The sequence below is a fragment of the Cornus florida genome, unplaced genomic scaffold (assembly GCF_030987335.1).
Source record: "Cornus florida cultivar Cherokee Brave unplaced genomic scaffold, ASM3098733v1 CherokeeBrave_3.0.0_Hap2_Chr01, whole genome shotgun sequence".
NCBI classification, from domain to species: domain Eukaryota; kingdom Viridiplantae; phylum Streptophyta; class Magnoliopsida; order Cornales; family Cornaceae; genus Cornus; species Cornus florida.
The window spans coordinates 106,908,939-106,921,410 of NW_026775571.1; the positions used below are offsets into that span (position 1 = coordinate 106,908,939).

At 36.0% G+C, this 12,472-nt stretch overlaps 3 protein-coding genes across 5 annotated transcripts; all 3 read left to right on the forward strand.

Annotated features, from left to right (window-relative positions):
- The first annotated feature begins 602 nt into the window (after positions 1-602).
- LOC132312380 (pentatricopeptide repeat-containing protein At4g20770) lies at positions 603-5,179 on the forward strand. Of its 3 annotated transcripts, XM_059810748.1 has the most exons (3): positions 603-3,489; positions 4,489-4,559; positions 4,625-5,179. In XM_059810748.1, exon 1 carries the CDS (start codon positions 701-703, stop codon positions 3,182-3,184), a length of 2,484 nt encoding a protein of 827 aa, XP_059666731.1. In that variant the 5' UTR covers positions 603-700; the 3' UTR covers positions 3,185-3,489; positions 4,489-4,559; positions 4,625-5,179. The 3 variants fall into 3 exon arrangements, with proteins under 3 accessions (XP_059666731.1, XP_059666722.1, XP_059666713.1); XM_059810739.1 differs by having other exon boundaries at positions 4,489-5,179; XM_059810730.1 differs by lacking the exon at positions 4,489-4,559.
- Positions 5,180-7,604: 2,425 nt separating this feature from the next.
- On the forward strand, positions 7,605-10,039 carry LOC132279902 (uncharacterized). Its single transcript, XM_059781965.1, has 3 exons — positions 7,605-8,083; positions 8,290-9,406; positions 9,521-10,039. Exons 1-3 carry the CDS (start codon positions 7,605-7,607, stop codon positions 10,037-10,039), a joined length of 2,115 nt encoding a protein of 704 aa, XP_059637948.1.
- Positions 10,040-11,968: 1,929 nt separating this feature from the next.
- LOC132312410 (non-specific lipid-transfer protein D, cotyledon-specific isoform-like) lies at positions 11,969-12,442 on the forward strand. Its single transcript, XM_059810780.1, has one exon. The coding sequence runs from the start codon at positions 12,095-12,097 to the stop codon at positions 12,440-12,442; it is 348 nt and encodes a 115-aa protein (XP_059666763.1). The 5' UTR covers positions 11,969-12,094.
- Positions 12,443-12,472: the final 30 nt, after the last annotated feature.

A 12,472-nucleotide genomic window follows, 5' to 3' on the forward strand; every position in this document is an offset into this window, starting at 1 on the left:
AATCACAGAATTCGCAATACTTTTTTCTTCGTAGAGATGACCATCAATCTATAGTTACCTCAGTTATCATATCAGAAAGAGATCGAGATAGCATTCTCTTTGCATATGGAGTTTAAGGTTTCCATTGCAAAGTGATAGCCTCAGAAAGGAAGTTGCAGTGGTTGTGGGTCCTGTTGTTGAAGATGGAGTTCAGGGATTTTGTTTCAAATTGGTTGCCGAAGGAAAGGTGTTAGCAGCGGGATGCTCTTCGATGAGGTGCCGACCCTTTCTTTGGCCATTTGGGGTGGCTTCAGACAGTTGAAAAGGGTGTAGCTTCATTAGGTGTGGGATTTTAGGGTTCTCTATAACTCTTAAGTAGGAAAGTGATCCAATGGTTGTGATTAAACTATAACTTAGGCTATTGGGCTCTTTAGTTAATAAAATGAACTTCTAAATATTAAATTATTAATTGGGCCAATAATATAATAAGTAGCATGGGCTTAATTTGCAGCCCTTAATATACTTATATTTCAAATAAAATAATTATATAAATATAAAATATATAATATACCGACGCTCTCAAGACACTCTCGCTCTCAATTAATTTTATATTTCGCCGCTATTGCGCTCCCGTATTATATGGCTTAGGTGTTACCATCTTGAAAGAAAAATAATAGTATAATTTATAAATTATCCATAATTTTTTTTTCTTAAATTAATAATGTACATTTTTATTTTGTATAAGATGGTTTTGGAAGGAGTGAACAAGAATGGTTTTTTTTTTTATTTATTTTTTATTATTAAAAAATTATTTATTATTTATTTTTTTGCTTTTCGCGTAAAAGTACAACAACAATGTCGATATAATGTGCCAACATCTCTACAATTTCAAATATGTACCCTGGTTCATCATCTAACAATGGAAAGCAAGACTATCACCTATTTGTCAAACCTCTTGCAGTCTTGCATAGACAAGAAAGCCCACCTAGCAGGCAAGCTCCTCCATGCCCGTATCCTCCGTATTGGCCTCTTCGCCAACACCTTCCTCTTGAACCGCCTTGTTGAATTCTATTCTAAATGTGGTCAGATCAATACCTCTCGTCTCATCTTCGATCAAACGCCCCAGAAAAACATTTATTCTTGGCATGCTATGTTACATGGGTACTGCGAAGCAAAGAGGTTAGAAGATGCACATGAATTGTTTGTTGAAATGCCGGAGCGAAGCACTGTTTCGTGGAACACATTAATAAGTGCATTAGTTCGAAGTGGGTTTGACCGGAAAGCGTTGGATGTTTATTATATGATGAACATGGAAGGTTTGATTCCTACCCGTTTTACGTTGGCTAGTGTTTTGAGTGCCTGTGGTGCTTTGGTAGATATGGAATGTGGTAGGGAGTGTCATTGTGTCAGTATTAAAGTAGGTCTTGACAAAAATATGTATGTGGGTAATGCTTTGTTGTCCATGTATGCAAAATGTAGGCTTATTGGGGATGCAATTCGAGCGCTTGAGGACTTGCCCGAGCTTAACGAGGTTTCTTTCACAGCAATGATGGGTGGGTTAGCGGAGACTGATCGAGCTGAGGAGGCTTTTAATATGTTTAGATTGATGCATAGAACTGGAATTTGTATCGATTCTATTTCATTGTCAAGTGTTCTGGGTGTTTGTGCGAGAGGAACCCGAGAAGTCCCTAATCAGACTGATGGGTTTTCGAGTTCTCTTCATGGCCAACAAATACATGGCCTCACGATCAAACTTGGATTTGAAAGAGATCTTCACTTGAATAATTCATTGCTTGATATGTATGCAAAGAATGGGAACATGGACAGTGCCGAGATGATTTTCACTAATTTGCCAGAAGTTAGTGTTGTTTCTTGGAATGTTATGATTGGTGGGTATGGCCAGAATTACCAAACTGGCAAAGCCATAAAGTATATGCAGAAAATGCAAAGTCAGGGTTTTGAACCAGATGAGAGAACCTACATTAATATGCTAGCAGCATGTATCATATCTGGGGATATTAAAACCGCGCGTCAGATATTTGAAAGAATGGCATGCCCGAACTTGAGTTCATGGAATGCTCTACTCTCGGGATATTCCCAGAATGAAAACCACAGAGAGGCAATAAAACTTTTTAGAGAAATGCAATTTCGAGGTATCCAACCTGATCGGACTACTTTGGCTATTATTCTCAGCTCATGTGCGGGGTTGGGGCTTCTGGAGGGTGGAAAACAGGTCCATGTTGCCTCATTAAAGGCTTTCCTTCATACAGATGTGTATGTTGCTAGTGGGCTCATTGGCCTGTACTCAAAGTGCAATAAGACAGAGGAAGCAAAATGTATCTTTGATAGAATGCCTGAATTGGATATTGTCTGTTGGAATGCTATGATATCAGGTTTATCACTCAATTCTCTGGACAAGGAAGCTTTCACTTTCTTTAGGCAAATGCTTGGACAGGGGATGTTTCCTACTCAATTCTCTTATGCTACAGTGTTGACTTGTTGCTCAAAACAATCTTCTTTGTCTCAAGGAAGACAAGTTCATGCAAAGATAGCCAAAGATGGATACACAAATGATGTCTTTGTGGGGAGTGCTCTGATTGATATGTATTGTAAATGTGGAGATGTAGATGGAGCCCGGCAATTTTTTGGTATGATGCCCTGTAAAAATAGTGTTACTTGGAATGAGATGATATATGGGTATGCTCAGAATGGACGTGGTGATGAGGCTGTTTGTCTCTATGAAGACATGATTGGATCAGGTGAAAGACCTGACGTCATTACCTTTGTTTCTGTTTTAACTGCTTGTAGCCACTCAGGTTTAGTTGATACTGGGATCAGAATATTCAATTCAATGCAGCTAGAACATGGAGTGGAGCCACTTGTGGATCATTACACTTGCGTAATTGATTCTCTGGGCCGTGCAGGTCGGTTCAGTGAAGCAGAAGTATTTTTAGATAAGATGCCTTGTAAGGATGATCCAATTATATGGGAGGTCCTGCTTAGTTCTTGTAGAGTTCATGGTAATGTGACCTTAGCGAAACGAGCAGCAGAGGAGCTCTTCCGCCTGGACCCGCAAAACTCTACCCCTTATGTTCTTCTGTCAAATATATATTTCTCCTCAGGAAGATGGGATGATGCATCGGCTGTTAGAAAAATGATGATTGATAAGCAGGTCATCAAGGATCCAGGTTATAGCTGGGGTTGAAAATAAGAATGGGAAGCAAACAAGCCGTTATTTTTTATGATAACCATATAGTGGTTGATGATGAATTTGAATCTGAAATAATGGAACAATAAAGGATTTACAAAGTCACAACAGTTTGTTTGGCATTATTGTTTGTTAAGGAACTCTTGTTACATTTAGTAATGTGACCATCTCTAAAGCAAGAGTTCCAACTTGGCTTAACTCATTGGTTGTCTATGAAGAAAGATGGCCGGTTTTCTTATGGAAGCTTTGGGACTCCAAAGAGAGAGAACTCATGCATCGTAATCCATTACAATTCTGTCAAGGTATGTTTTAATTAAATTTCCAACAGTGATATCAGAAAGCAATAGTAAAATTTACTAAAATATGAATGATTTTCCTTTCTTTTTTTTTTTTTTTTGGGGTGAGTGCGTGGGTGTGTGAAAAGAAGCAGTCCCTTGCAAAGTTGAAGCTTGTCCCCTTCTAAATTTGGAAGCAGCTTGAATCAGGAACTAAAATGCTAAAACACTCGACGCTTGATGAAACAGGCTTTTAAGTTTCTATTCTTTCTGGATTTATAGTATAGCCTGGAAGCATTCTTGTGATGACACTTTTGTGAATTGCTCATGATGAATTTGCTTAGTTTTATGTCTTTTGCAATGAAATTGAAGAAATCTTATTTTAATGTGAGAATTTACAGCCTCATTCATTCATTCCTATAAGTGTTCATATAAGATACTATCACCATATATCACCATCATCACAATGGGACTTCCGACATAACTATTAAATTGTTTTGGTGATTCCATTCTACTGTACCATTTAGCGAGTTATAGTTGTTACTCTTTCATTGTTAGCAGGCTCCCACTTATTCAGATTTACAATCTTTCGCAATAAAGTTCTATTAACTGTAGTTTTACCAAAATCTGGCTGCTGTTCCTCTTCTGATATTTATTTACTGAGCCATTTAGCTTAACTAGAACAACTTTATTTTATCAGTTTGCATGCTCGTTTGCTGTCCTGGGACCATTTGGTGAAATTTGGATGAATATTTGAATGTGATAGATGAAACTTTGGTTTGGCAGGTTCAAACTTGTTTTTATAGGGTTTTGTAAAGTACTGTAATTAAGGGAGAGGAACATAGATTACTGATAAATTCTTTGGTAGTTGGATGCATATTGGAACGAAAGATACAATGCAATAATCCACAAATTTATTACATTAAAGTATTACAACTTATTTTATTTTTACTTGTTTTACCTATGCACAATCTGTAAATGACAATAAAAATGAAATTACTAATCATTTGTTTTTTATTGTTTCAGGTATAGGCTTCATTTGACTTAACGGAAGCTTTAGTCCTAAATAATTGAGGCTGGCCATTCGTGTTCAAGAGGTTTAACTTTTAAGTTAATGCATTTTCTGTTTACAAACTAAAACTCATTGACCTCCTTTTTCTAGGTTTGGTTGTGGGAAGGTAAGACATTAAGCCTAAGCTGGATAAAATTTTGGTGCCAGAGGCATGTCCAGGGAGGATTCAATTTCATGAACTCTAGAGACTTGCATATTCAAATTACATGTGGATGGTGGGCAATTTATTAATAAAAGCACTGATTATAAGCCGCAGAGGTGCATGGGGTGGTGGGGACTATCAACGGCAGGTCATTGACAACAGAACACATCGAAGCTTTAGCAGTGTGCTTGCTTTTGCTCAGGATCTCGGGTTATTGAAGATGGAGTGCGAAGGTGACTTTCTGAAAGTGCTCAATGCTATTGCATTATCAAAGACATCTGAATTGCTAATTGTACTGTTCTATGATCTTACTTCTTCTCTACTTAGATGAAAAAGAAGGGAATGAGGTAGCCATGGCCTGGCCAGGTTTCCCTTTTTGCTAGGGTTTAGTCTCTCTCACAGTTTCTTAATACGCTTGGCCAACTGGACCTTGTATCAAGCCCTTTGTTTTATTCATTGTCTACTATTGTACTTGACTGCTTTAATATATTTAACATGTGTTATTTGACTGATTTAATATATTAACATATGCATAAAAGATAAATACAAAATTTCTATTTTGTTCAAAGAATTTGATTAAAATTGCAAGCGAACGGTTGCATAAAAGAACATACTTCACCAGTAAAGAAAATACTTCTTCAGTATTAGAGTAACTGTGGAATTGAAGTCCAAATTATTCCCCCGACCCCTCACAGACATGTCTATCTCCTTCTTATTGGCTTCTCTTTCCAAAGGACTCTTTCGCACCTTTTCTCTTAAGGGCATCACTGCTCCATCCTCCTCCTCGCCTTTGTCTCATTTTTCGTGATAAGTTCTTTTTTATCACACGTCAATACTTCATCTCATATTATATTTAATTTTTTACAATCATTTCTAATTACTTCCTCCCATATGAATTTTGATCAGCCTCTTTATCTCTTATCTTTTATGCAGACAATTGTTCATTTTTGGCGCATTTATGAGTCTACGTTGTATATGACTATACTACCTGAGTCTAGTATCTAAAGCGCTGCTACTACTTTTCTCTCACGCATTGATTACTAATTTATCTCTTCTAATCACTTCTATAATTCATCTTGGAATTCTTATTAGATTGTCTTTTCAAACTCTACTTTTAGTTTTTTGGGCTTGGAAGCTATTTTGAATAGTATTTGACTAACTTATTAAAATAGCTTTTGAATCTTGGAAGAGCGTTTTGGAGAAGCTGGTACCCTAGCCTTTCTAAAACGCTCTTTTGAAATAACACGGGAAGAGTTTTGGTGTTTTAATGAAATTTTTTAAAATGACAAGCGTACCCCTTTTATTATCAAATAAAACAATATAATCCCAAGCGTGTCCCTATAAAACGACCTTTAATTTACTTTCCAAACTGCACAACTCGCCTCTATATTTCCCTTCAAACTCGAAAGATTATAATCGAGCCCTTAATCGGAGGAAATCCCAGAGCAATATACAGCCATATACAAATATATATATATATATATATATATATAAAATTGAGCCATACTTCGATTCATACAAATATATAGAGACATTGAGTCATAGTTCGATTCATAATTCATACCGGTTTTACGGCCTTGTGATACCTTTATGAAAGGTAGGTTGACAGGGGCGGAGGGAGGGGTGGGCCAGCAGGGGCCTGGCCCCCCCAAAAAAAAAAAAAATTTTTTATTAGTATACACATAAAAAATATATATATATATATTTTAGTACACTGGCCCCCCCACCCCTCTTGCCTTGCCCTAACCCTCTTTTCTTTACCTTCTCCTCCGCTGAGACTGTTTGTAGGAATTGATGAATTCATTGAATTGGTACACTACTTAGCCTCTTGATCTTCACATTTTCTGATTTCTCTCTTCGTCAGACTCTCGAATCATGATTGATTACCTGGTAATTCCAATTCCCACAGAGAACTCACATCCATTATAATTTATTCTGTTATTTTTTCTTTTTCAATTGATACTTTGATAGTGTTTCTGTTTTATGTAACCGTTTACTGGCCCGTTTGTTCAATATTTTTCGAATCTTGTTTGGTATACAAATTTTGCATAGCTATTTCATCAAAGTCTAGGGCAGTAGGGCATTGTTCACTTGTTCTTAGCACACAATCTTGATGTTTGCTTTGTTGAATTCATGTATTCTGCCTTTTATTTGTAGTTAAATGACAGCATTAGTTAGCATATATAGATAAAATGAAGGAGTTTAAATGTTTAATCGGACCCACTGTGGGACTTTGAGATTGTTTTAGAATTTAGACTTGAGTCTTGAATTGCTTTATTGTCCACTGTCCACAAATCTTGCTTTATTAAATTATTGTCCACTGACCACTGTCCACAAATTTTGGAAGCAATTTTGTTATTTCTCTTACCAACTTTATTGTCCACTGTCCACAAATCTTGCTTTATTGTCCACTGTCCACAAATTTTGGAAGCAATTTTATTATTTCTCTTACCAATTTCTCGATGGTACTGATGTTTATAACTTTTTTACATCTCAGGAGTAAAACTGCATAATATTCCGAGGGAAACTATCATGGACTGACACGAAGACTTTGAAAATCTTAATTGGTACACACTTTTTTCTTCTAAAACTTATCTCTTCCTATTTTTTCTGAAATTCACTTGAAATTAGTCATGTAAATGTCGCTATATATACAAATTCTAATCTCACTTCACAGGCGAACAATTTATTTTTTAGACACTTCACAGGCGCACGATTTATTTTTTAGACACTGTACAGATACACAATTGTGGGTGATAACTTTTTTATATTTTAAATTAGTTGTTTTATATGCAACGAGGGTGCAATATTTTTTTTACTCAATTATGCTTATTAGGAATTTAGGATCGGTGGTTTAAATTACAATGTAAAACCCTAGGTATTAAAAGTTTATATTTGAATTATCCTCTTTAGGTACAGTGTTATACGATGGTGAAGCCAAAAAGAACTATTGATTGTTTTTTTCAAAAAAATGATGTGCCTTCCGTGGCTTCCGCCTCTAATGTCGATGTTTCGATTCATGATAACCAGCATCCTTCAAAATCTCTAAGAGTTGAACATACAAAAGTTGATCCTACCTTTTTAGAACGTGATCCAGGATTACGTCGTCAAATATGGGATTATCCTGTTGACGAACGTGATGAAGTTCGACGAGCTTATATCAAAGCGAAACCATATCAAATTGTGCTTTCAGTATATCCGCTTTCTGGATCGGAAAAGCATCGTCGTCGATTTCAATCATCTTGGTTTAAATTATTTCCTACCTGGTTAGAGTATTCTCCTTCAAAGGATGCTGCATATTGCTTACCTTGCTTTCTTTTTGGAGCGAAACCAACGGGGCGTCCTGGAACCAATGCATTTACTAGTGAAGGATTTCGAAGTTGGAAGAAAGTTAATGATGGCAATAGGTATGCTTTCTTAAATCATGTGGGAGGAAGTCCATGTTCTGCTCATAGCATTGCTGAGAGAGCATGTAAGGACTTAATGAATAAACCTTGTTATATTGATACAATGATGGTTAGACAAACTTCCGAACAAGTTTCAAATAATCGATTGAGATTGAAGGTCACAATTGATGCGTCCGATGGCTTACTTATCAAGCTTGTGCTTTTAGAGGGCATGATGAATCCCTTCAATCAAGTAATCAAGGCAATTTCATTGAAATGGTAAAGGCTTTTGCGTCATATAATGATGATGTCGCTAGAATTGTTCTTGAAAATGCTCCAAAAAATGCCAAGTATACCTCACCACAAATTCAAAAGGAGATTTTGCATATTGTTTCTAGAAAAGTGAGAAGTAAGATTCGTGAAGATATCAGCGATGCCAAGTTTTGTATTCTTGTTGATGAAGCTCGTGATGAATCTAAAAGAGAGCAAATGGCTCTCGTTTTAAGATACGTCGATAAGGATGGTTTTTTACAAGAACGTTTTTTTGATCTTGTGCATGTCAAAGATACAACTTCATTGAATTTAAAAAAGGATCTTTGTGCGGTTCTTTCTCACTATAATCTTGATATTCACAATCTCCGAGGTCAAGGTTATGATGGTGCTAGCAATATGCGTGGTGAATGGAATGGTTTGCAAGCATTATTTTTTAATGATTGTCCTTATGCATATTATGTGCATTGCCTAGCTCACCGACTACAACTAGCATTAGTTGCCGCATCTAGAGAAGTAATCGTTGTCCATCAATTCTTTTCAAACTTGAACTTCATTATCAATAACATCGGAGCTTCTTGCAAACGAACTGATGAATTACATTCTGCTCAAGTTATGGAAATTGCCCATTTGATTGATCTTGATGAACTTGAAACCGGTCGAGGAGCTAATCAGATTGGTAACTTACAACGACCTGGAGATACTCGTTGGAGCTCCCATTTTGATTCTGTTTGTAGTTTGATAAGGTTATTTGGTCCAACATGTTCAGTTCTTAACAACCTTGTTGAAGATGGATGTAATTACAAGATCCGGGGAGATGCTGATACTGCCTTTAATACTCTTAGATCATTTCAGTTTGTGTTTATTTTGCATTTGATAAAAGATATCATGGGAATAACTAATATCCTTTGTCAAGCTTTGCAACAAAAAGATCAAGACATCGTAAATGCTATGCAATTGGTTTTGAGTACAAAACAAATCATTCTGAAATTGAGAGAAAATGGTTGGAACAAGTTACTTGATATTGTTAAATCATTTTGTGAGTGCCACAACATTGATGTGCCTGATTTAAGTGTTCCTTATACCAAAAAAATTAAGGGTCAGTAACGTCACCGACAAGAGAATATTACACTTGAGCACCACTATCGGATTGATATATTTTATGGCACAATTGATTCACAATTGTAGGAGTTGAATAACAGATTTAGTGAAAAGGCAATGAAACTTGTTACTCTCAGCTCAGCTTTGGATCCTAGAGATGGTTACAAGTTCTTTAACGTTGAAGACATTTGCACGCTTGTAGATGAATTTTATCCTCAAGATTTCACGGACCAAGAGAGAATTATGTTGACATTCCAATTGCAACATTATGAGGTTGAAATGCCTGTTCATTCATATTTGAAAAATATGTCAACGATTTCTGAACTATGTAGAGAATTAGTGGAAACAAAGAAGTCAAAAATCTACTTTTTGATTGATAGGTTGATTCGTCTTGTCTTGACTCTTCCCGTTTCCACGGCAACTATAGAAAGGGCATTTTCAACTATGAAACTTTTCAAAACACAACTGCGCAACAGGATGGAGGATGAGTTTCTTGCAGATTACTTGAGTGTCAGTATTGAAAAAGAAATTGCTCAGACTTTTAGTACAGATTCAATTATAGATGATTTTTCTTCTCTAAAAGATCGTCGAGCTCAGCTTTTGTAGTAGTTGTTTGGTCTTTCAGGTTTCTTTTTGTATTTATCTTTGTCATATTTGACTAGATATAGACCAAGTATTATTTTGTAAACAAATTGGCCAAATTTTGGCTAAATATATTTTTGTATGCATCTAATCGATCATGAAGTACTTTTGACTTAAAATATTATTATATTATATTAGTAAAACTGTTCGGCCCCCCCTTACTTTGAATCCTGGCTCCGCCCCTGTAGGTTGATACTTGATACAGAACTTTCATTTGTGAGAGGGACTGAAAAATTCATATGGTAAAAAATTGCTCTTCAAGCTTGACTTTCATGTTTCCTGGGATTGGCTTTGGTCCTTGATTCATCGGCCAAGTTCATCTCTCTCTGTAAATAGAGACAAAAAGTCTCTTTCTTACTCCATATATATATATATTTCGCTCTTAGCAATCTGTAATTTGATTCATTCTTGGTTTTATTTTCTACCAATTACCAGCATATTCTTCTTGCCTTCATATCCTTTTTGGTCTTCAATTTTATTTTGTCTATATTTGCTTGTCTAAATTTCTTAAACCGGTCAATGGTTTTTGCAATCAATTATTATTTTTATTATTATATATGGAATATGAATAAATTTTATTATATTGAATAGTTTATTAGTATATATTTAAAAAGAGTGGTATAAAAAAATAGTTAAACTACTTTAGGTTGACAAATGATAAATAATAAATAAATAAATTTTTTTAAGGGCAAAATAGTTATATTAGTAGTAGAATAGATTTAATAAAAGTTTTGTCAAATAGACAAAAAAATCTCATTTAAGATAAAAGCTTTTCTAAGATGTAGTTTTCAAACACTAATATATAAGCCAAATATAAGTGATAGCTTCTACTTTTTTATTACTTTCTGTTTAAAAACAAAAGTAAAAAAGTTATGTCAAACGGGTCTTAAACTGTATGAATGACATTGTTCTTATTTCTTTTTTAATGCCCAACTATAGCTGACCCACTAACAGTCTAATAGAATGTATATGTATATATATATAATTTAGTTGATATTCGTTTGTCACATAGGATTGCCATCTTTCGCCCCATTTCTTCGAATCACTCCCCATTGTGTTTCATAGCTGCTTTTTGCATAATAAGGCACCCAAGAAAATATTTTAAACTCTACCCAGAAGCTGATTATTAAGGAATTGAAATCAAATGATGGATCCATTTGTGTTTTCATAAAGCATTTCTAGGTAAAACTGTATAAATGCATCATTTACATGGGGGATTATCATAATGTATTCAAAATGAGAGAACTTCTATTTGGTGACTGTTCTCTATTCCTCTTGAATTTTTAACTCCCCACTTTTTACACTTACCTTTTCCTTTTTACTACTCCCAATCTGTTCTGCTATTTAACCAAGAAGTTGTTCATTATACATTCTGCCGCCACCACCCCGCCTCTATTTCCACCACCACCATTACCGCCACAAGCAATGGTACTTCACTATAGAAATGCCACCATCTTCCTACCAATACTTTACTGCCAAAACAGCTGCAACCGTAAGCATTTTACCACTCTACATGGTCTCCAAGATCAGTAACTGTTAGTTTGTGGATTATACGATTATACATCAAAAATCAAACTTTAGAGCCAAATTATTATATAAATTAACAATAATAAAATTACATTTAATGGGTGAAATTACTGGATCAGCAGATTGATATGTTGGTGCCCCCAGTGAATTTTCTGAGATAAATTACTGATAAAAAAACCTTTGCCAATCCCAAGAACCTAAAATTTTCATTTTCCCAGACATCAACCACATCTAAGAATCTAGGCTTCAAGTGTAACAACAACATTTCACTTGGTGTCACCAACCCCAATGAAATACTAACTTGGGAGCTTATCTATCAAATCTCATTGGGAAACTCAAAACTCCCCACAAGATCCTAAGCCCTAATGTTCCATTCCTTCTCTATATAAACCTAACAACCCCAACACCACTTTCCATCAGCCCAACAGCCTCCCAAGAGCAAAGCAAAAGAGTGTCCTCCATCAATTGATACAGTTACTTCAACAGTTAACCATGAAGAACATCTACTTCTCTGTGGTCTTCCTCCTCTCCCTCCTCTTCTTCTTTGCTCATGTGAGCGTCGCAACCATTCCATGCAGCACGGTTGAAATGAAGGCCGCATCTTGTGTGACCTATGCCACTGGCAAGGACGCCAAGCCGTCCCCTGCATGCTGCAATGGGCTGCAGCAGCTTGCTCAGAGCGTGAAATCTGTCAATGACAAGAAGACAATCTGCCGGTGCCTCAAGGACGGCGTGAAAAACGTTGGTGGCGTACAGGACAAGTTCTTGAGCCAAATCCCGAGTGTTTGCAAGATCAAAGTTGGGTTTCCTGTCTCACTGACCACCAACTGCGAATCGTGAGTCCATACACACTTGAAAAATCATTCAAAT